Below are 24,210 nucleotides of genomic sequence, written 5' to 3'. Positions count from 1 at the left end.
AAGTAAAGACGTATTTTGTAATGCAATTTCTTCGCTCTCCTGCAGGCGCAACCGACAGTGAAAGACGAGACAATGGTTACACGACGATCCGATGAAGAACTTTACATGTAACGCTAGGAACCATGTGATGGCGGGAGAGACAGGAAGTGCGTGTCCTTTAAGATGACTGTGGGTTGCTAGCAGTAATGCAGGAAGTATAGGCGAAGGATGATGATGATCTGCACGTATGAGGAGCGGCAGGCAGTGGCTGTTGGAACTGGATGGTGGTGGTAGATGAGTGGTATTGATGGCTTACGTAATAATGGGTAATGGATAAGTAGAGGTCCAGGTCAGTGTATGGCGAGTCTGGGATGTCATGGGGGCGTGTGGTGGTAGCGAGTGCGGGGTAACTCTCCCTCGCTAGGTATCTGGGCCACACACTACCCTTGGCACTAGTGAAACCATCTGCCTCTCGTCTGATGCATAGTTACTAGCTACTCACTCACTCTCTCTCTCTCTCTCTCTCTCTCTCTCTCTCTCTCTCTCTCTCTATCCTTACCTCATGTTTGCCTCATCCCTCTACCCATTACCCATACTCAGCTCCTCCTACCGCCGAGCCTCTGCCACACCGGGAAGGTAGAGGGCAGTACATTGCCCTCCGCCTCACCAGCTTTCATCCCACCTCAACTTTTACTATGGACAAGAGTAGAAGCTTTTTCTTTTCATCTTTTTTTTCTTTTTTTTTTTTCCTGCTGGAGAAGTCTGGAGGGTCGTGAGGTTGTGCACCTTACCTGTATGTCCAGTTTGACGTGTGTACATTAAAACTTCTGCTGAATGCAAATCGTTACATGAAGCATGTGATACATCATTTTCTGACGCCGATTTTTAGGTCAAATGTTCACCAACCTCCAATGGTGCCCCTCATGGTAAGTACTGGGGGGTTGACGATTCAAGATAAAGTCTGTGTTCAGTTGTTGTACAAATTGTAAACAATGAAAAGCAGAAACAACAAAACCTTTCCACTTCAGCGATGAAGCCAAGACTTTCACACCCTCAGGGTTAAAGCCAAGATTTTCACGCCTGAAGGGATGAAGCCAATACCTTCACATCCCCAGGGATGAAGCCAAGACCTTCACGCTGCAGTGTTAAAGCCAAAAATCAAGATGATTACCGAGATCTCCCAGGTTCCAAATACTGTTGGAGATAAGTGGACACAAGTATGCTTACTGTAGGACCACTTTAAAGTGTAAGTGATATAGGATTTCACAATGATCGAAGACAAACGTATGAAATGATAAAGAAAATCGACACACGAACATATACAATACGATCGAACACAAAGATAACAGATTATGTAGAGTCCCAGACGACGGTGTATTACAGTAAGTGGCTCTGGTAGTTGTAAAGTGTTCGTGAGGGAGATGTCATGATCAGCATGCGTCATAACCATGCACGATTCCAGTGGTGAAGTATACAAGTGGCTCACATGCCCTCACACGTATAAAAGATGTGTAGATATTATGTGTCTTTATTATGCGTCTTTATTAACGAAAGTGAAGTCAAGATCAGATGAAGATGAACCCTAAATTAATCGAAAGTCGACTTCCTCAGTGCTCACGCCCCTACTCTCACTCCTCTGTACGTACATCAACCCACGCCACTCTCCCTCTGGCCCCAGATGTAAGGGTCAACCCCTCATCCCATCCCAACCCCAAATACTCTAACATTATCAACCTCGCGCAGGTTGCCAACCTTTGTTTGTTTGTTTGCAAGAATTCCTCTCTTAATTGTGATGTTTTTGTGTTAGGTATCCCCTGTCTTATACCTTGTGTGTATGTGTGTAATTACCCAATTGCACAGTTCGAGGGACCAGTTGCGCGCTCCAGGGTCTCCGTCGCCTGAGCTTTCTCGACCGTCATACAGCTTTTAAATCCTCCTGTATTATCACTTCCTTCCGGAGGTTCACCACTGACCATCATCCCAGCCGTCTATGGCGTTGTATAACACACACTGTGAGAGTTCTTCATGGCGTTGTATAACACACACTGTGAGAGTTCTTCATGGCGTTGTATAACACACACTGTGAGAGTTCTTCATGGCGTTGTATAACACACACTGTGAGAGTTCTTCATGGCGTTGTATAACACACACTGTGAGAGTTCTTCATGGCGTTGTATAACACACACTGTGAGAGTTCTTCATGGCGTTGTATAACACACACTGAGAGTTCTTCATGGCGTTGTATAACACACACTGAGAGTTCTTCTTTTTACGTGTCTTCTGGCCAGTTTTTTGTTATGGCTCCGGTTCCTCTATCACTGCATCTGTCGCCATCGCCAAACTGGTTAAGAAACTAGAAGGTTGTGAGCAAGCCACTCCCTACTCTTCGGTCTTCCATGATAGGTAAACTTATGGTCTTCAACCTCTCATTATGTATACATATATAAGCAACGAGACCTTAGTCCGGTAACTACAAAAATGATGACCGTTTCTTATAGTGTTATTCTATTTTTACGTTGTATTATCTGATGTAAACAATGGATGGATGAGCAGCCATGTCATATACAAAAGTAAGTCAACATTTCATCACTTCCTATACTGTGGTGTTTGTAAGTCACGAGGTTTACTGTGGATGAGTTGACTACAATTCCATTTGAGCTGAAGCCTATCTGTATTCGCCTGCTGCAAAGAAACTCAAACCTGCCTATTTGTAGTGAAAGTTTATGATTAATGGGTCATGGTTATGACCTCTGAACTCTGTATTTATCATTCATGTTATTCATCTCATTATGATAATAAACCTTGGGATGAGGTTACCTTTTGACCCTAATATATCTCCTCCGCCTCTTACTCCTCACGCGATGCTCACTTGGTGACGTGTATGTGTCTTACCTGATGAAACTGTGGCGATGATCCAAGATCACCTCACAAGCGTTCACTCAGGCGAGCATAGCATTCACCAGTCAGATCAGATCACAAGCGTTCACTCAGGCGAGCATAGCATTCACCAGTCAGATCAGATCAAATTACCAGTTGACGTAAACATGAAGGAATTGTCTTACATCCCTTAGTTCATTTATGTCTTAGTAGTGAACTACTTTCATTCAATCTTGATAGTAAACTGCTTTCATTCATCTTGTGTAGCAATTTGTTTTCATTTATCCTAAGTATTAAATTGCTCTTGTTTATCTTTGCTCTTAACCTTCGATTTCTTTAATTCAAAATGACAAACTGCTTTCATTCATCCTTAGCAGTAAACTGGTTTCATTCATTTTTAGTAGTACACTGGTTTCGTTCACCTTTAGTAGTAAACTGCTTTGATTCATCCTTAATGGCAAACTGCTTTCATTCTTTCTTAATGATAAACTGTTTTCATATATATATATATATATATATATATATATATATATCCTGGGGATAGGGGAGAAAGAATACTTCCCACGTATTCCCTGCGTGTCGTAGAAGGCGACTAAAAGGGGAGGGAGCGGGGGGCTGGAAATCCTCCCCTCTCATTGTTTTTTTTTTTTTAATTTTCCAAAAGAAGGAACAGAGAATGGGGCCAGGTGAGGATATTCCCTCAAAGGCCCAGTTCTCTGTTCTTTACGCTACCTCGCTAACGCGGGAAATGGCGAATAGTTTGAAAGAAAAGAAAGAAATATATTATATATATATATATACACACACACACGGAAAGTTATTCTTTAGTGGTAAGCCGCTTTCATTATTTTAAAGTAAACTGCTTTCAGTCAACCATACACCTGGAAGTGGACAAACAGGATGTCACTAATGACCCATAATAATAATTACTTCACGCTCACCCCTGTATTACGATGGTCATAACACACACACACACACACACACACACACACACGCACGTGAATATATCACACGCAACTCGACAGAAGTACAGTGTACGTGGTCGCCCGGACGCTGGTAGATGCTCACGTGTTCGGACGCTCAGTAACGAGATTGTACGACTTAATGCTTTGGCCAGTGGGGGAGGGGGGTGGGGGAACGGCTCTGGAGGGGAGGATCCGATTCCACGTTACGGTGAAATCTTAACTATGACCAGCTGTCTTTACCACATGACCAGTGAAGTCTACTGGCAGGGCAGATAGTATATATATATAATTTTTTCATACTTAATCGCAGTTTCTCGCGTCAGCGAGGTAGCGCCAGGAAACAGATGAAGAATGGCCCACCCACTCATATACATATTACATAAACGCCCATACACGCACTTATACATATCAACATATACACATACATACACAAACATATATACACATGTACATATTCATACTTGCTTGCCTTAATCCATTCCTGGTTCCACCCGGACCCACAGGAAACAGCATCGCTACCCCTTGCTTCAGCGACAAAGGCCACATTCGTTCACACTCAGTCTCTAGCTGTCATGTGTAATGCACCAAAACCACAGCTCCCTTTCCACATCCAGGCCCCACAGAACTTTCCATGGTTTACCCCAGACGTTTCACATGCCCTGGTCCAGTCCATTGACAGCATGTCGACCCCGGTATACCACATCGTTCCAATTCACTCTACTCCTTGCACGATTCTCACCCTTTCCCACGTTAGCGAGGTATCATCAAGAAAAGATGACAGAGCCTCAGAAAAATCCTCACTTAGACCCCATCTCTGTTCCTTGTTTCGCAGAAGTGAAACAAGAGAGGAGGATTTGCAGCACTCCTCTACTACCCCTTTTAGTCGCCTTTTATGACACGCTGGAAATACGTGGGAGACATATATTTATATATATATATATATATATATATATATATATATATATATATATATATATATTTTCTTTCTTTTTCTTTCAAACTATTCGCCATTTCCCGCATTAGCGAGGTAGCGTTAAGAACAGAGGACTGGGCCTTTGAGGGAATACCCTCACCTGGCCCAATTCTCTGTTCCTTCTTTTGGAAAATTAAAAAAAAAAAAAAAAAAAAAAAACGAGAGGGGAGGATTTCCAGCCCCCCCGCTCCCTCCCCTTTTAGTCGCCTTCTACGACACGCAGGGAATACGTGGGAAGTATTCTTAATCCCCTATCCCCAGGGATAATATATATATATGAGAGAATGGTTATCATAATGGTAATCATGCTGACATATACGTTACAATGGAACGAGAAAAAACACCGTCTGATCTACGGTGAGGCAGAGACAAGAACGTTTGTTGTTGCAGGAAGGAAACTGGACACAAGACGAGAGACGCGCGTCACAACACACCAACAGAAAGACAAAGAACCAGAGACTCTGACGGTCTGCTCCCCTACGTACATTTTATGATCTTCAGTGCAAGATGGACACCGACTTATAAGTCATAACGAAGTATCGAGTATCACGTAGGGAACACAATGCGACTGCAACACACTGGCTGGACAGCTTTCACAGACGTCTACAAGATCAGGATAAAATGTAGAAAAAGGCTCATCACACAGCTTGGGTTAAGCTATGAAGGAGCACATAACATTTACCTTGTGAAAGAAGATCTACGAGCAAATGAAAGGCAATTTGTTGAGGAATCTTGGAGATAAGAGCAGTATAAGACACGGCCTCGGGAAATCGCAAAGGAGATCTCAGAGTTACAAGCAGGAAAACTATATCACACGCCATTGTTTTTAGAAAAGTGTTAATGACAAAAATCTTTCCCAGGAGCAGCAGACCAGGTGGTGGTGGGCAGAAGAACCCTCCAGCAGGAGCACAGCAGGAGATGCAAGTAAACCTCTTCAGCAGCAGTACAGAAGGTGATGGGTAGCAGAACCTTCCAGCAGCAGCAGCGTAAGTGGAGGGCAGCAGAGCCCTCCAGCAGCAGTAATGTTCTGTCTAGCGCCATCCAATAGACGCCTGGAGCGGCAGCAGCAGCAGTACTCTCTCCAGCATGCCTCTGTCAGTACCTCCTCCCTGTTGGACGGCTCCTTCCTGCTCAAACTCAGTCGCTTCCCCTGCTGCCCGACCAGATTAATATCAAGGCGTGTAGCCGGCACACGGGCCTTTGTGATTAAGAACAATTTGTCTTGGCAGTACGCAATCAACTGATTTCCATCTGCTTTCCTGAGAAGTTTCTAATCCCTTGTAACTCTGTACCTCTCGTCTTACCTGCTTACGATCTTATGTTAACATGCTCCACTCAAGGCAGTCACGCTTGATCCTTAAAAACTGTTGTATTTTTCTCTTTTTTTGTGCACAGTCCTTTGAAGTTGGCTCATGCCATCAACCTGCCTGTGGGTCATATGTCAAGAGGACCTTTTTTTCCTCTCTCTCTCTCTCTCTCTCTCTCTCTCTCTCTCTCTCTCTCTCTCTCTCTCTCTCTCTCGTATCACTGACTCTCATAGATTTCCAATGCTCACGTCATCTGTTGAATGCACAGGAAGTGTGTTGTGATGTTTCTGTCGTGTCACTCCCTCTTCAGAACCTTTGATCAGTTTAGATTTCCATTGTGGACTTGATTTCCTCTTGTGACAAGCTATCATTTCCATGCGAGAGCAATAATTCCAAAGGGATGAAGATATTCTCGTAAGAAGTAGAACACCCTGAAGAAAGTTAGTAAAGAAAACTTTAACTTTCAAATACAAAAATTTCAATTCACTTTTTTTTTCCTGCAGTGATAGATCCTGAAGAAGCCATAACCCCAATAAAAGGCCACCGGTGGACGAGGGAAAAAGCCCAGCCTACCATGTGGTCTCCTGCAACATTCTAACACGTATTTTTTAGCCGTAGAGAAAGCAAGACAATCTTGGGAAGAGTTCGACCCTCTCTATCACAGGCCTGCACGATTCGCATGTTCAGCACAAGACTACAAGAGCGGGAGAGGAGCAAGAGGAAAAGCTGGAGATGGAAGTAAAAGGAAAGTGAAAAATATGGAATAAACTCGATAGATAGATGAAGGGGGTGTGGGGGACGCTGATGGCTTTGATGATAGTGATGATGATGATGATGATGATTATAGTGATTAAAGCAGTTTTGATACTGATGATGAGGCGGATGACAATGATATTGATGATTATCATGATCAAGGCTGTGATGATGATTACAGTGATGAATGCGGCAATGATAAAGATGATGATGGTAGTGATAAGGTTGCCCTACCATACTCAACCCTGGTCTCTTAACTCTTCCTTGAGGAACTTCTCTCTCTCTCTCTCTCTCTCTCTCTCTCTCTCTCTCTCTCTCTCTCTCTCTCTCTCTCTCTCTCGATGTTCAGTGCGTCACAATCTTCTCTCTGACTCTCCCTAACTTCAAGACTTACTAACTCGCTCCTCAGTTCCTGCGCTCCACTCTCACCGCTGGGCAGCTTTCTCGTTACAAGAGACACCTTTCCGCTACATTCATCATTCAAATGAGCTTTGCTGAAACTAAAATAACGGAAACTGATGCATATGCCAAAGAATATCTCCTTTCTGCAGCAATTCAAATAAACGACGATCCTTATTTTGCGGGAGGGAATACTCAAGATTCTGTTCACATCTTCAAATGAGAGATGAACCAACACCAGCCGCAGGCACCTCGAGCAAGTCCACACGATGACTCAGCCTTGGAGACCCTCCTGAAGATGTGACCATCTCCTACGATGCATTATCAAGTAAACATCTACTTGTTTACGTGATCACCCGAACGCTTAGCGAAGGATTATGCAGACGAACCAAGCGCCAGACGTCCTGATCTGGAGCAATGTTACAATATCCTGCAGGACCGGAGGACGTGTCATGAACCCTCAGCAGTTCCAGACATGAGCAGGATTTGTATGCACAAACCTCACAGTCTCGAGGACAGAAGTGATCAGAGTTCAGGAGAAGTAAAAGAGTTATAATGCGATGGGTGTACCAGACCTTGTGGATCAGACACGGTTGTAAAGGACTGGAAATCATCTAATGGCGACCACCAAGAACAGAAGGAAGAACAATGTATGACATAAATAACGATGACAGTAGGTCAGACTCGACCACACCACAGAGGTGTTGTCGTCTGGCAGCACAGCAAAGACCCATTCTTGTGGTGAAGGACACTAAGAGAATGTCGAAGGAATTTTGTGAAGAGAAAGAGTTTGCGCACAGAAAAGTGTATACACGGACTAGTCCATGCCAAACATTTGCACCAAGTACTCAGTCTCATTCGCACACTAACGTAAGAAATACGACGTTCACCGACAGTATCGACATACACGGAGACGAAGACAGATTTATAAACGTAGACGCAACACAATAACCTGGCGACGCACACTTGTAATGAATCGAGGTCATCAGGAAAGCGAACTTGTGCGCCCGCGCACGTGTGTGTGTGTGTGTGTGTGTGTGTGTGTGTGTGTGCGCGCGCGCGCGCCGCACGCACGGAGTCTTACCAGGGAAAATCCAACTTTCGATAGCAGCAGCAGCAGCAGAATCGGGTTGCCAGAGTCAACCCAAGCCATCAGTTCCTGGTCGTCTGTGTCCAAGTCTCTTGATATGTCGGGGGTTCACCTGTGTTGCTGACGCATCCTGCACCATACTCGCTACTCTCATGGTCATGGTCCACCAGTGAACTGGTCAAGGTCCACGTTTGCAGATGCTGTACCACCTGACCAAGTACTGGGAGAGGGAATGATGCTCCTTCAGAGCTTCAGTATCACTCAGTTCACTTCACATTCATGAAGTCAATGAAACAAAAAATATATTTCTCTGCAACCAAAAAATATTTTCTGGTGATCAGAATTCACCACGAGGACAAAAAGAAATAGTTTGCAAAATGCTGTGCGTGCGCCTGTGGCGGCCGTGTGGGTAGGTCTAGTCATCTCGGGTTCAAACACCTGTTCCTACCTGCAGGCAGTGTGGCCCGGCTCCCAGGCTGTCGTGGAGCTTAGACATCACGGTTCGTGACCTTAGGAAGTCAGGACACGCGTGCGCAGACAGCGACACCTGAATACCCCCCCCCCCCCCAACCCACCATCCACGCGTACCCCACTCCCTAACGCCTTCTTCCCTACCCACGCTCCTCCCACACCTTCCTCGATCCCACCAGAGAAACACCTGGGCTTCACTTCTCGACGTACACTTGGGTCGATGACACCAGAGAAACAGTGGGGTTCTTTTCCCAACAGACATCTGGGTCGATGTCCTTAGAGAAACATCTGAGGCTGTTTCCCAGAAGCAGACATCACAGGCCAAGGTCAAGCCCAAACGATGTGCAACAGTCATAAGGCTTGCACCTTCCACTGACGTTGTGTCAAGTTTGATCAAGGCAACGATACATCTGATGATGATGAGGTCAATCAATCTAAAACTGCTTTGTACTCCTTCATTCATGTGTGAGGCAGCTCATATCATGCGTAGAAGAACGTTGGTCATGGCTAGGTTACACATCATGCAGATCACATCTCGAACGCGGTACTCGTGCAATAGTGGTTGTGTGTGTGTGTAGTAAGGTGTAGAGTATAACAGGTCGCCTGAGACTAACACTCGTTATAAAGTATAATACATAGAAAGTGCGTAGATGTGTTCTCCGAGATCCAGTGTCTGACCCTTGAACAATGGCAGATATATGACTGTACTCCGTTACCTTAACTGGAAATCCGGTTCTAACATTTGCTTTCCAATTATCGGCAGATAGTCAGTCCTAAGGTCTTACCTCCTAACCATCACCGTCAGGAAGTCTGCAGCCGAGTCTGACTCGTACATATCATCAGCAAGAAACATATGCATCTTAAACGCTGACCCGAGACATGGTCTGTTGAGTTAGTGTTATAAGTAATGTTAGTATTAACGTGGAGGATGTTCATGTAGGAGCGAGGACGGTCCACATGGTGCTTACCACAAGTGCTGGCTGGTCCGGCTCAGCTACGGTGTCAGAGTCGAGAGGCTGTCCCCTCCCGCCTCACGTTCAGGACGCCTTTATTCCAACTAATTAACACACACTTTAGTTGATGTACCGTGCACCTGCCGGCCGGCCACACACACAGGGAAGTAATTGATTTCCAGAGAGTAATCAAAACAGGAAGAGATTCTGAAGTGATAAGAAAAGTAGTCGGATTCGATGGAGTTGTTGCTCGGAACTGGTAATGATATATATCGGTTAACATCGATAACAGTAAAGGGGTTGTTACAGAAATTAACGGTAATAGCCTTTCTACAACCACTACACAACCGAGGGTTCCAATAACACTTCCACGTCGTTTTCATATCTATCTAGTCAAGAGCTTTGTGGCTTCTCATCTGTCCCTACAAAATCGACAGAAACCAAAATGATTTTTCCGGTTATTGATTCACGTGGCTGTTATGATCCATTGTCAATACATGTAGAGTATGACGTGCGTCTGTCTCAAGGAAAGTATGACCAATGTAGAACTATAGTTGATCAACGAGAGAGAGAGAGAGAGAGAGAGAGAGAGAGAGAGAGTTTTCCTTTCCGTTATGACCGTAGATTAACGAGAGGTGATGGATTGTTGTCAGCTCCAGTACGTCTGTTAACGACGTATCTCCTTTCCTGAGTAACTATCACAGTTTACCATCAGTCCACACTGGCTTGGCCTCACATTTAACCCTTACATAACAAGTCATGGCTGATGGCAGGAGCAATACAGTTACCTAGCGAGTCTTGGCTGATCACAGGTGTAACACCGCTACAATTACCATCTTTACGAGCCAAAGGTCTAGTTACGTTAGCGTCTTCCCACAGCTACCACAAGGTCGAAGTTCACGCAAACTGAGCGAGATTTCCGCTCGTACATGCCATGCGGAATTTTAGGCGCTAAAATATTGTGCCCTAGTTGGTACGCTGAAGGTGTCGCCATTTGTGGGTTTCAGATGTGAAGGTGATAATTTCAGTTTCATTTGTTTATGAAACTACGAAGTGGTTTCTTTGCTAACGATACGGGTAAGCTGTGTGCTCCAGGCAGGATCGAGGCACTTGTCATGTGATTTATTGAGACAAACGTAAGCATGTCGCACTATACACGTGTGTGGTGGGTGGGATGAGTGTAGAGGGTGGGATGTGTGTAGCGCAAGTAGTGAGGATGTAGCACATAAAGCAACGAGGGTGACCACTCTGGCTGGTGTGGGAGAGTGTCGTCAGGCCACAAGCCTCACTGTCGTCAGGCCACAAGCCTCACCCACAACCTTCCATTATTGTAAACGATCGTGAGAATCATGCAACATCATCATTACATAACATTATCTAACATCAACGAATGTAAACAGTAACATAAACCATATGTAATGTAAACAGTAACTAGCATAAACCATATCTTATGTAAACAGTAACTAGCATAAACCATATCTTATGTAAACAGTAACTAGCATAAACCATATCTTATGTAAACAGTAACTAGCATAAACCATATCTTATGTAAACAGTAACTAGCATAAACCATATCTTATGTTAACGAAGTAACTAATATTAACCTATACTTCCTGTCATCAACATGACTCAAATAATGACGTAACATAATGAAGTCATTAACGTTTTCCACAGGTGATGTTTGCCACAGGTAGGATGATGAAGGTATTAACCGATCATCACAAGCGCTGCTCGAACATGGAAATTGCCCGAGGTCACTCCAGGTATTTGGGTCGTTCGACTGGTCATGCTGGGTCATGGTGTATTACATATTTCTCTTCCTTGTGATAAGATTTTTTGATTTAAATCTTTTGATCAGACTCAGCAAATTATAATGTGTTACACCTTAATTGGACTACTATCGCCCTACAAAATGCGATAATCATTTCAAATATACTTTTCCCCGCGATCAAGTAATGACGTTAGTCGCCGAGGTCATGACAAATTATATGGAATCTATCGAGAAAATTTGAATGCATCTCCAATACTGTATTTTTCCTCTGGTTGCCCAAAGCATAATGCTGCATAGGTCATAATGTTGAAGGTTTCGACTCTTATTGTCCACACATACGTTAACTGCATACATCATAATGGGTTTCCTGTAAGCCAGACCAAAATACTACAGCAAGTCTTTGATTACCTGAACCAGAAGACTATAGTAGCGTGAAAGACTAGGTAATGGTACGGCTTATGGATATTAGGGATCACCAGCCTAATACATCTTATCATATAAGGCAGAGTATCTGGGAGTCGAGGGATGAAGATACATGACAATACACAAAGGTCTGTGACAGTCGTGTTATCCAGATGGAGGCAGGAAGGCTCCTCCCCGCCCAGCACCAGCCCCGGTGTATCAGACGGCAGGAGAATAGTGATGAAAGGTACGTCAGGTAGCACAGGGAGAACATACCGACATGGACACTGCTTTTGAAAGAGCAAGTCGGAGAGAGAGAGACATACCTGATCTGGTGAGGAAGTTGAACCTGGCGTGCTTGCTGACGTAGGGTGAGTTGCCGGACATCATGATGGCGGAGTCAGAGTCACTGTGGTAGCCGCTCACGTCGCTCCCGTCGTCGTCCTCGCCGGCAGGATGACCGCCGTCCTCCTCCACCGCCTCCTTCAGCATTTCTAGCACCTGCACGGGCAAGAGTAACACAATAAGTGTATTGTTGTGCTGCTCGTGAGCATAATGTAAGTTTGGTTGCGGACAGAGTTCATGAGACAAGCTAGTCGAAGCTGTGCCGAGCTCTGGTGTCAGCAGTCAGGAGCAGAACCTGGGACACTCCTGGTCGAAGCTGTGCCGAACCCTTTCTCTCTACATCGAGAGATAGAGCCTGGGTTACGCTCTGGCGACCCAGCACTGAGCCCTATGTCTCAACAGGCAAAGACAGACCCAACTATGTCGGGTGGAAGGTGTATCGAGTCCTCTGTCTCAGCATACAGAGACAGGAGGTTCGGTACAGCTTCGAATAGGTGTGTGTTTCGACCAGTGTATACTGTACTTTACGATCCTCCACCAATAGCGGGCCAGATACATGATACTTGTGGTCTCAGAAAATCGTTAACACCTTAAGGTACGAAAGCTTTACCAGGAAATTCTGATGAGACTGATAGCTGACCCTGGCAATTAATGCCCAACAACACTTGAACAACCAACTGCCACAACTACTGGCTGGTCACCATCCTCCTACCATGAACTATCATCTAACCATGAGCCTCCTACTTGCCATCTGTAGCCACCAGTAGTTCCCATGGGAACCATTAGTAGTGCAGTACTAGCGACTCAGCCACCTTATTACCATCTTAGGTATCAATTAGAAGCAATAAAGAAATCAGCCCGTATTAATTATTCCCTCTACTGATTATGACATTATGTGCATTATATACTTGAGGATAATTATGTCGGGAGAGGCCAAGTGACGTCTTCTGTTGCCATCTGTTTCCGTCTTGATCGAAATCAAAACAGTTAAGCAAATTTGAAATATTCACGATTTAAAAACTGCTCCGCATTCATCACATATCCTCATTTATCACATATCCTCATTTATCATCACATATCCTCATTTATCACATATCCTCATTTATCACATATCCTCATTTATCACATATCCTCATTTATCACATGTTCTCATTTCTGTATCTTTATTCAGTTCCTCATTTGTGTTTATACTTTCTCACGACCGTATATTAGCTCTTAATTTTCTCGATTTTCTTTAAAAAAAATCCTGTAGAAAATTGTAACATTTTTGATCTGGTTCGCCTAAGATTCTTTGAAGAAAAGATGACCATTTTTAGGTATTACGTCATCCGTTATCTTCACATCTTACCCGCTGCAGGACGCTGGGCAACACGAAGGCACAGGTTCCTCACTCCACAGGAAGCAGACGAGTGAGGAAGGACGAGGGAGGGAAGTACATATATACACGACGGAGAGAAGATAAATGAATCATGTATGAACTTTTGTGAGGAAGCAAAATACATGCTTTAAAAAAAAGGTTAGATTTACTTGGTAAAGTGTTCCAAAGCTGAGCGGTGTAAGGAAAGAAGTAGAAATCATAGTGGTTCGCCCGTGAGTCGCCAGCGGCTACACAGTAGTTTTGTGACACAATGGACTGCTAAGTAGTTTGTGGTGTAGCTCACAGTGGAAGTACACAAACAACCGATCCTGGGCGAGGAGCTCGAAGCAACATGTATAGAAGAGGGAAGGAGAATCTACAGCACAATGTCGGGAAAGTGGGTCAGGTCTTGAGGTCGGACTGGGAGAGTTGAAAAGTTGGATAGCACGCACGAAGACTAGAACATCTCTCTCTCTCTCTCTCTCTCTCTCTCTCTCTCTCTCTCTCTCTCTCTCTCTCTCTCTTGTAGGGAGGAAGCCATCGATCAGGGAGGCATCAACTGCCTGGGTATCGAAAGGGTTAGTGGGGGCTGTTTAGTGAGCCAATACTTCAGTAGCTGTTATGGTCCACTCTTTTGGCCCAGGTTGCAGTCTTTTCTTTCTGTATCAATACACCATGGGCTGTTGACTTTACAGTCCACACGCTTAAAATTTCTCCATCTCCCACATAATGCTTGACAACACGTAACTGACACGACTCGTTCTTAAGAGATCTGGATTTTCCTGCAGTATGCACTACGCACAGGCTCTGCCTTTTGGAAAGATCTCGTCGTAAGTTCTCGAAGGTAAATACGCTATCGACGTGCGGTCAGCATTACGCGGTAAACTTGCCCATTGACAAGATTTCTTCGTACAGGGTACTCGTAGGTACTTCCTCTGCCACTAGTGAGGGGAAGTGTGCAGGAGGAGCAGCCGGGAGGACCAGCAGCCGGAGTGACCTGGTTGATGCAGGAGTTGGGTTTCCCAGCCCCCCGGCCGCACCACCCCAGCTGCCCACACCTGTGAAATGGGAAGAAAGTAAGGTTTCACTCTCTCCCAACCCCCATGTGAGCAGGAGAAGGTTGATGAGGCTTCTACAGGATGTAATGTAAGGTAGAGAAGTCGTCTGAGCTTCTACCGGATCTTACGTAAGGTAGAGAGTGAAAAGGTGAGGGTAGGCATGGCCTGTGCCAGTCCCTATACGAGGAACAGATGGGAAGCAAAGGAGGGATGACTACGTCTCCACCAGCCTCAACGTAATGAGCAGAAAGGTAACTGGGCCTCTATGTCCCCGTGTGAGATGGCTAGTGTGGTCACCGTCAGCTGTCTTGTGGAAAAAGAGGACTTCTGGGGATGTCCACAACCACACTTCTGTGAGGAGGCGAGGACCTCTGGAGATACCCACACCCCACATATCTGTGTGTGTGTGTGTGTGTGTGTGAGAGAGAGAGAGAGAGAGAGAGAGAGAGAGAGAGAGAGAGAGAGAGAGAGAGAGAGAGAGAGAGAGAGAGAGAGAGAGATTCTGAGGATGTTCACACCCTAAACTCTGTGAGGAGGTGAGGACTTTTGGGTATGTCTGCACTCCCTCATCTCTGTGATGAAGAGAGAGCTTCTGGTGATGTCCACATCCTCACCTCTGTGAGTGGAAGGAGGCAGCAGAGGCCAACCGAAATTCAAGTGAGTATAGAGAGGGAATATACCTTGTTAAAGTGGGTATCAAATGTGCCTAGTGTAACAAGCGTCTCGCCTCTCGCTCACAAACTCCAAGCGGCGCGCGGGAACATGATCCACTCCACCTAGTATGTGGATGCGTCGAAAAGCTACTCAATATTTACTATATGTTGTTATATTACTATAGTGTGACATATTACTATAGTGTGACATATTACTATAGTGTGACATATTTGTACGAGGATTATTGTTCCTTGTATTTAGCTATCATAATTAAGCATTAGGTACATAATATATGTTAACACAGTGTTAATCATAAGGTACATGGTATATGTTAACATAGTGTTAACCATTAGGTACATACTATATGTTAACCCTGTGTTAACCATTAGGTACATACTATATGTTAACCCTGTGTTAACCATTAGGTACATAATATATGTTAACACAGTGTTAATCATAAGGTACATGGTATATGTTAACATAGTGTTAACCATTAGGTACATACTATATGTTAACCCTGTGTTAACCATTAGGTACATAATATATGTTAACACAGTGTTAATCATAAGGTACATGGTATATGTTAACATAGTGTTAACCATTAGGTACATAATATATGTTAACACAGTGTTAATCATAAGGTACATGGTATATGTTAACATAGTGTTAACCATTAGGTACATAATATATGTTAACACAGTGTTAATCATAAGGTACATGGTATATGTTAACATAGTGTTAACCATTAGGTACATACTATATGTTAACCCTGTGTTAACCATTAGGTACATAATATATGTTAACACAGTGTTAATCATAAGGTACATGGTATATGTTAACATAGTGTTAACCATTAGGTACATAATATATGTTAACACAGTGTTAATCATAAGGTACATGGTATATGTTAACATAGTGTTAACCATTAGGTACATAATATATGTTAACACAGTGTTAATCATAAGGTACATGGTATATGTTAACATAGTGTTAACCATTAGGTACATAATATATGTTAACACAGTGTTAATCATAAGGTACATGGTATATGTTAACATAGTGTTAACCATTAGGTACATAATATATGTTAACACAGTGTTAATCATAAGGTACATGGTATATGTTAACATAGTGTTAACCATTAGGTACATAATATATGTTAACACAGTGTTAATCATAAGGTACATGGTATATGTTAACATAGTGTTAACCATTAGGTACATAATATATGTTAACACAGTGTTAATCATAAGGTACATGGTATATGTTAACATAGTGTTAACCATTAGGTACATACTATATGTTAACCCTGTGTTAACCATTAGGTACATAATATATGTTAACACAGTGTTAATCATAAGGTACATGGTATATGTTAACATAGTGTTAACCATTAGGTACATAATATATGTTAACACAGTGTTAATCATAAGGTACATGGTATATGTTAACATAGTGTTAACCATTAGGTACATACTATATGTTAACCCTGTGTTAACCATTAGGTACATAATATATGTTAACACAGTGTTAATCATAAGGTACATGGTATATGTTAACATAGTGTTAACCATTAGGTACATAATATATGTTAACACAGTGTTAATCATAAGGTACATGGTATATGTTAACATAGTGTTAACCATTAGGTACATAATATATGTTAACACAGTGTTAATCATAAGGTACATGGTATATGTTAACATAGTGTTAACCATTAGGTACATAATATATGTTAACACAGTGTTAATCATAAGGTACATGGTATATGTTAACATAGTGTTAACCATTAGGTACATACTATATGTTAACCCTGTGTTAACCATTAGGTACATAATATATGTTAACACAGTGTTAATCATAAGGTACATGGTATATGTTAACATAGTGTTAACCATTAGGTACATACTATATGTTAACCCTGTGTTAACCATTAGGTACATAATATATGTTAACACAGTGTTAATCATAAGGTACATGGTATATGTTAACATAGTGTTAACCATTAGGTACATAATATATGTTAACACAGTGTTAATCATAAGGTACATGGTATATGTTAACATAGTGTTAACCATTAGGTACATAATATATGTTAACACAGTGTTAATCATAAGGTACATGGTATATGTTAACATAGTGTTAACCATTAGGTACATAATATATGTTAACACAGTGTTAATCATAAGGTACATGGTATATGTTAACATAGTGTTAACCATTAGGTACATAATATATATGAACACAGTGTTAACCATTAGGTACATACTATATGTTAACCCTGTGTTAACCATTAGGTACATACTATATGTTAACCCTGTGTTAACCATTAGGTACATAATATATGTTAACACAGTGTTAATCATAAGGTACATGGTATATGTTAACATAGTGTTAACCATTAGGTACATAATATATGTTAACACAGTGTTAATCATAAGGTACATGGTATATGTTAACATAGTGTTAACCATTAGGTACATAATATATATGAACACAGTGTTAACCATAAGGTACATGGTTATGTTAACATGTTTTAAACCCATTAGGTAATATATATGAACCGTTTTAAACCCATTGGTCATATATATTTTAAACCCGTTTAAAACCCTTTAGGACTTATATTTTAAACAAGTTTAAAATTTCAAATTGTAACCCTGTTAACCATTAGATACATAATATATGTTAACACAATACTACCTCAATACAACCAATATGTAACTTTACATCAGTAATGCTTAGTTGATCACCACTAAATGTATAATGTAGAACTTCCTGTACTATGTGGACTGATATTAGTCCTGCGCTCAGCCAAGGCATAGAAGTATACAGCGCACTTGATCTTGAGTTGTTTTGTGATAAGTGATTACTATTATGACCTGGTTATGTCATTCCTCAACTGTGTATTTTCAGCCGAATGGTTGCTTAATTCTGTAAACACTTCTTTCCTTGTTTGTTTTACTTTCCTTCATCAAATATTTCATCTCAGTTGAAAGTAATATGCGTCAAGGTGGTCCCTATGTGTCACTCAAACCTAAGCAAGTACGACAGTAACACAATTATAACCATAACACAAGTAAAACCGTAACACAAGTACAACCATAACAAAAGTACAACCGTAACACAAGCACAACCATAACACAAATGCATCTGTAACACACAAGTACAACCGTAACACAAGTACAACAACCAAAGCAACAAAGACCCAGCCAGAAGGCGGGTGGCAGCGAGGGACTGGCCCAACAGGTTTGGTCGTACCTCACGTCATATGCTGTGGATGGTTATTATTCTGTGAAGTAGCCATACTACTGTTAGTTGTCTGGTGTGGCGCTTCGTCTGTGTCTCTGCTCCCGTGTGCATCTTCATTTGTCTGCATGTGTTCGTCTGTTCGTATATAATGGTCTGTTGTGGTCTATGTCTGTTTATCAGAGTCGTTTCTAAAGTTGCATTCAGTCATCCATAGACCAGTAGATTTACATTCAATTTGCTTTTCCGTCTGCCTCTCGAAGTGTATATATATATATATATATATATATATATATATATATATATATATATATATATATATATATATATATATATATATATATATATATATATTTCTGAACATTCTGACACCACAACAAAAAGGATGTTGCCACATTATACCTACCTAAGACTTCTCACAGACGATTCCAATCATTTATTCGTCTCATCTCGCCCACATCATATTCGTCTCATCTCGCCCACATCATATTCGTCTCATCTCGCCCACATCATATTCGTCTCATCTCGCCCACATCATATTCGCCTCATCTCGCCCACATCATATTCACAAGACAGTAGGATTACCCCAGTGACGGTTGGTGTTACCATAGCATCAATCTTAAGCTAATGAGCCATTCCACAAACACGTGTCAACTCTAAGATCAAAACATTTATGTATAAAACCATTTATCATACATTGAGCGTCTGTAACATTACCGTTAATAATGTAGTCGTTAGGTAGATAGCATGGCTGATGGATGATGTTTTCCAGTTTGTGTAAATATAAGCAAAGGCGGGGGGGGGGGGGGGGGGGCAGGACCGCTATAGCTAACATTAGGTTCGTCCTGCAGCTGAGTCCCCAGCCTGGTAACCTGCTCCACAGTCGACATTCCTCGCATTCCGCCCTGAGCGGTACCATCATATCACAGGTTTACTGAGTACCAAGTGACCCACACGTGTCTGGTACCTCCCATGCCTCAGGTGTCCTGGGTACCATGTGCCCCACACGTGTCTGGTACCTCTTACCACGTAAGCCCAGCTAATGTGGCACCTCTGGTGCGAGATCTTTTTAGTAATCTTTTATCTCACACAGACTCTCACTGTTTCGTTCTATGAGACTAATACGTAACTGGGATTTACATGTATTAACGTCAGAACGTAAAACACCTTTACTTAACATTCAAGACAGTCATTCCTAAAAGAAAATAGATAAATTACTTATTCGTTCAACAAAATCATATAAAACAGAGATTTGGACAACGACATCTAGATGGCCCATCACATGCGTTTACTACACAACATGCAGAACCACAGCAGAGTAACGTACCCAGTGGACACCGAGCAGCGCAGTATAGGCCAACTCCTTTTGCCCTTGTGGCGGACCGTACCGTTATATGATGTTATCAAGCCGTGAGGGACATCAATAGCAGGAGGTAGGTAGGTCAAGGTGAGTCAGGCTGTTCCAGCTGGAGTTAATTAACCGCTAATTAGTTGACAACTTGTTCTGCTCGGACTAGGAGAACATTTGGGAGGGGTGGGGGGTGGGGGGGTCTGTGATCTGTTTTCCCTGGAAATGAGACTATTGGTGGGCGGTGAAGCTGACATGATCTCTCACGTGAGTCTAAATCCAACAACGTTTGACATTTTTGAAGACTAAGTTATTACGTCTCCAACGCCAATTTTAAGTCTATTTTAAACCGGACTAGAAAGCTAAAAGATGGCACTAGAGAACTTCAAGCTCATATCATTACGAAGGAAAGAACTGAATATAAAGGATCATAAAGTGACACTAAGGAGAGAATACTCATGTAATGTAGTGAATGATGGAAGACTCACGATGTTCTCACACATCCGGATCATTCCAGGCAAACTCTGAGATGCTTCCATATACGAAAACTATAGTTTCCAGGATGATAAGAAAACTACAGTTTCCAGGATGATAAGAAAACTAGTTTCCAGGATGATAAGAAAACTACAGTTTCCAGGATGATAAGAAAACTACAGCTTCCAGGAAGAGAGAGCTTTGTCTTGCGCTACAGGAGAGTACTTTGACCGCCGTGGTCCACCACACTCGAGACAACCCACTGGACAAAGCAACAATCAGTGCAGCAGATCCTCGGGGAGGAGACATACCAGTGGTGATACAACTATGAAGTAAAACCTCATGCAGGAGTCACCCACAACAACACACGTTTTCATCGGAAAAATAACAAACGTTGACGTGAGGGTATTGTGTCAAGCCTGATGGAGGTAGAGTGTTGACATGTGGTGACCACTTGGCTCCTCCCGTCAACCCTGATTTATATCACAACATTTTTTGTGTCCGTGATGATGGGTGTGGAGGGCTCGATGCCGGGGATCTGGCTCATAAACAACACACTCTGCACCACAAATACTATGTGGAAATATCTAAGAATGAACAGAATAAACTGATTTTTTTTTTTTTTTTTGGTAAACATATCATACTGTCTGTATGTTTTCCCGCCAAAATGTCCATCTGACTTACACGTGCTGTCAGTGGACTGAACCAGGGCATGTGAAACGTCTGGGGTAAACCATGGAAAGGTCTGTGGGGCCTGGATGTAGATAGGGAGTTGTTGTTTCGGTGCATTACACATGACAGCTAGAGACTGAGTGTGAGCGGATGTGGCCTTTCTTCATCTGTTCCTGGCGCTACCTCTCTGAGATGGGTAAGTTTGAGCGTGTGTAAATCAATAGCCTGGGAGGCAAATAACCATACAACAGAAACACCAACACATTGATGGATAAGAAAATAACAGAAGAACAAGGGGACTGAACACACGTCCTGGCCACACTGATAAGCTTACAAACACAACATACTGATCATGTTCACATATCGTTAACCACAACATACTGATCATATTCACATATCGTTAACCACAACATGCTGATCATGTTCACATATCGTTAACCACAACATGCTGATCATGTTCACATATTGGTCCACAAACACACATTCTGTCCACTTCACACGAGACGCCTGACTTCGCAGCTCACGTGACTCCTGGTCTTCGTGTGGTGAGCGCCACGCGCTAGCCCCCCTGTCCTCACTTTCTGTATGTGTGAGAACAACCTTCCTAAGTGGTTTCTTCTGCTAAATTCATTGACCATCAATATACCCAAGTTCTTTACCAGTGTTATGTGATGCGTGGATCTATGTGAATTCTTTTTGTGATTACTATATGTGATTACAGTTTGTTGTCAATATTTGTTTGTATCGGAGAGAGAATTCTACACTCGTGTGTGTGTGTGTGTGTGTGTGTGCGCGCGCGCGCGCTAAGGGTGGGGCACAGGTCATCGCAGTTACCCCATGAGTGTTTTTCCCCGTCTACACCAGGAACAATGCACCACACCAGGAACATACTGGATCGGTCCACCACAGATGGAATCGTAGGAATTTGTTTCTGTTACATATACAGATCTTCACATTATTGATGTATTTTCCACCAGGAAAAATGAACTGTTTCTGCTTTTACTGAAAATCGTAAACAATGTAAATAATGTAGCGACTGTAAGATGGTAACCAGTTTAGATGTGTCCTCAAATACAAAGGTAATTTCTGTGCAAAAAGTATCCACATTGTCACGTAATCTCTCCTCACACCGTGCCAAGGATTCGAACCAACGTCCCCAGGTCACCGAGATCACGGCCAACCCACCACACATGTGTTTAACATTTCCTCTTGCAACACTGACATAACTCCCGCTTCAACTGACAGACACACTACCCCCGCTACAACACCCAGGCAACACCAGCACAACCTCTTCTTCAACAGCCATAAGTTGAGACACTGTTAGAACAAAGATTAGAAGAAAATCATACAGAATTAATTGATGGCAAAGCCTCACGAGATTAGAAAAACTGATGAATGAAACTAAATGGAAGTCGAACATTGTGTAGCACTGAGCTACGTAATCTTACAAACCTAAGAGAGCGTCATGTTTTTATCCATTCTTGATAAACACGGTAAAAGAACGTCTTCGAAAAGGTAAACACAATCCAGCTATAATTCATGTCCTCCTTGACAAGTTATCATCTTGCTACAGCCATCATCCACAACTAAGACGTTCGTCTTATCCATGAGAATATCATACAACTGAGATTATAATAACTAAATGAAGAACTAAGTCTGGTAACAAACCATGGCTCATACTTGTTGTGATTGTAAACGTTGATGATAAAGTTGTATAATGCTAAAGGAACGCTAACTTCTAGAGTCGGCCGCCAGCCGTGGTATTGGTGTGCAATCCAACAGATCAATGGCCGACTAGATGCTGTAGTAAAGATGTATCTGGATGTATGTTATCAGACGAGAGTAGTGTTGTAAGCAAAGATGATTACCGCCTGTAACGGAACCACTACTTTGGCATTTTCTTGCCTCTCTGGGTTAAACGGAGGCAAAGAACTGCTGTAATCGTGGGCAATTTTCCTGGCTGAAGGAGGCGAGGGAGTTATATGTGAGGGAACATGTATCTGAGTTATATCTGAGGGAATGTAGAGCTGCAGCAGCAACTGGGGAAGACTGAGACAAGGGTTGATACGATGTGTGGATACCTGAGGAGACGGGAAGGGGGCGTAGGTGAAGTGGAGGGACCAGCGCCCAGAGATAATTTTACACCACTGAACTGATGGTAAAGAGAGAGAAGTAATTGGCTTACTCTTCAATCTACACTTGAATGCCTTTATCAATTTCAAATGATTACAGGTTCATTTGATCTTCCGAGGTTCTGGTCACAGGGTCACATCCAGCGGTCACAATCCGTAGAGTGAAGCACGATGAAGCTTCACGAACCTCGCCTAAGAATTCCTAACACAGAAAACGAGCGGCGTTGTAGTGGGTAACTCGGCGAATCTTACTGTAAATAGTAAACTGGAAGGTCAACCCAGAACATGCAAGCTTGTAATCTATGATATTTTGGGGAGAAATACTACATGAACAGCATCTTTATGCCTGCTTGCTTTTCCCGCTCTAGCACACAACTAACCTCAAGCTCTCCATAATATACCGAAGCCAGTAATGGCCACATCACATGTGACACAATACAGACGTCCTTCATAAAAGGTCTTTACACTCAGAGTCACAAAACTGCCGACCTCTCCCAGTAAAGGTAACCTGAGAACACACACCTGATCTCTGCCAGTAATGGCACCCGGCACACCGGCTATCATTGATAAAAGTTCGCGCCAGGTGTAGCCTTGACGAATCTTTATACACAGACACGTAGCAATGAAGAAAATGCACGTCAAAAGGTCGTCTGCAAACACACTGAACAAACACCAGCAGAGTGGACGTAACGCTGAGTGGGGACGTGTGGGGCTGTGTGAGGAGGTGAGCTTTATAGAGAGGAACTGTGGGTTGGCTGTGGACACGCGGGGTCTCATGAACAGCTGTTGGGTTGAATTAGGAGGTATGAGGAGGTATAGTAGGGTGGAGCGCAGTGTGAGGTAAGGGAAAGATGATAGAGATGGGGGGAGGAATTCAACAATTGCACGTAATGTGAAATGTGTTGGATAAAGTAAAGAGTAGTGGGCTGCCTGGAGAGAGAGAGAGAGAGAGAGAGAGAGAGAGAGAGAGAGAGAGAGAGAGAG

At 42.8% G+C, this 24,210-nt stretch overlaps 1 protein-coding gene across 1 annotated transcript in view; it reads right to left on the bottom strand.

The window, feature by feature from the left end:
• LOC139748993 (uncharacterized) overlaps positions 1-24,210 on the bottom strand; it is a 175,116-nt gene that overhangs the window by 45,211 nt on the left and 105,695 nt on the right. The window contains exon 2 of the mRNA XM_071662349.1: positions 12,267-12,441. Within this exon, the coding sequence (XP_071518450.1) occupies positions 12,267-12,441 (175 nt within the window). The remainder of the gene's footprint in view (positions 1-12,266; positions 12,442-24,210) is intronic.

Source organism: Panulirus ornatus, chromosome 6, assembly GCF_036320965.1.
Source record: "Panulirus ornatus isolate Po-2019 chromosome 6, ASM3632096v1, whole genome shotgun sequence".
Classification (NCBI taxonomy): domain Eukaryota; kingdom Metazoa; phylum Arthropoda; class Malacostraca; order Decapoda; family Palinuridae; genus Panulirus; species Panulirus ornatus.
Note: the sequence above shows the minus strand (reverse complement) of the source record. Positions and strands in the feature narration are given on the sequence as shown.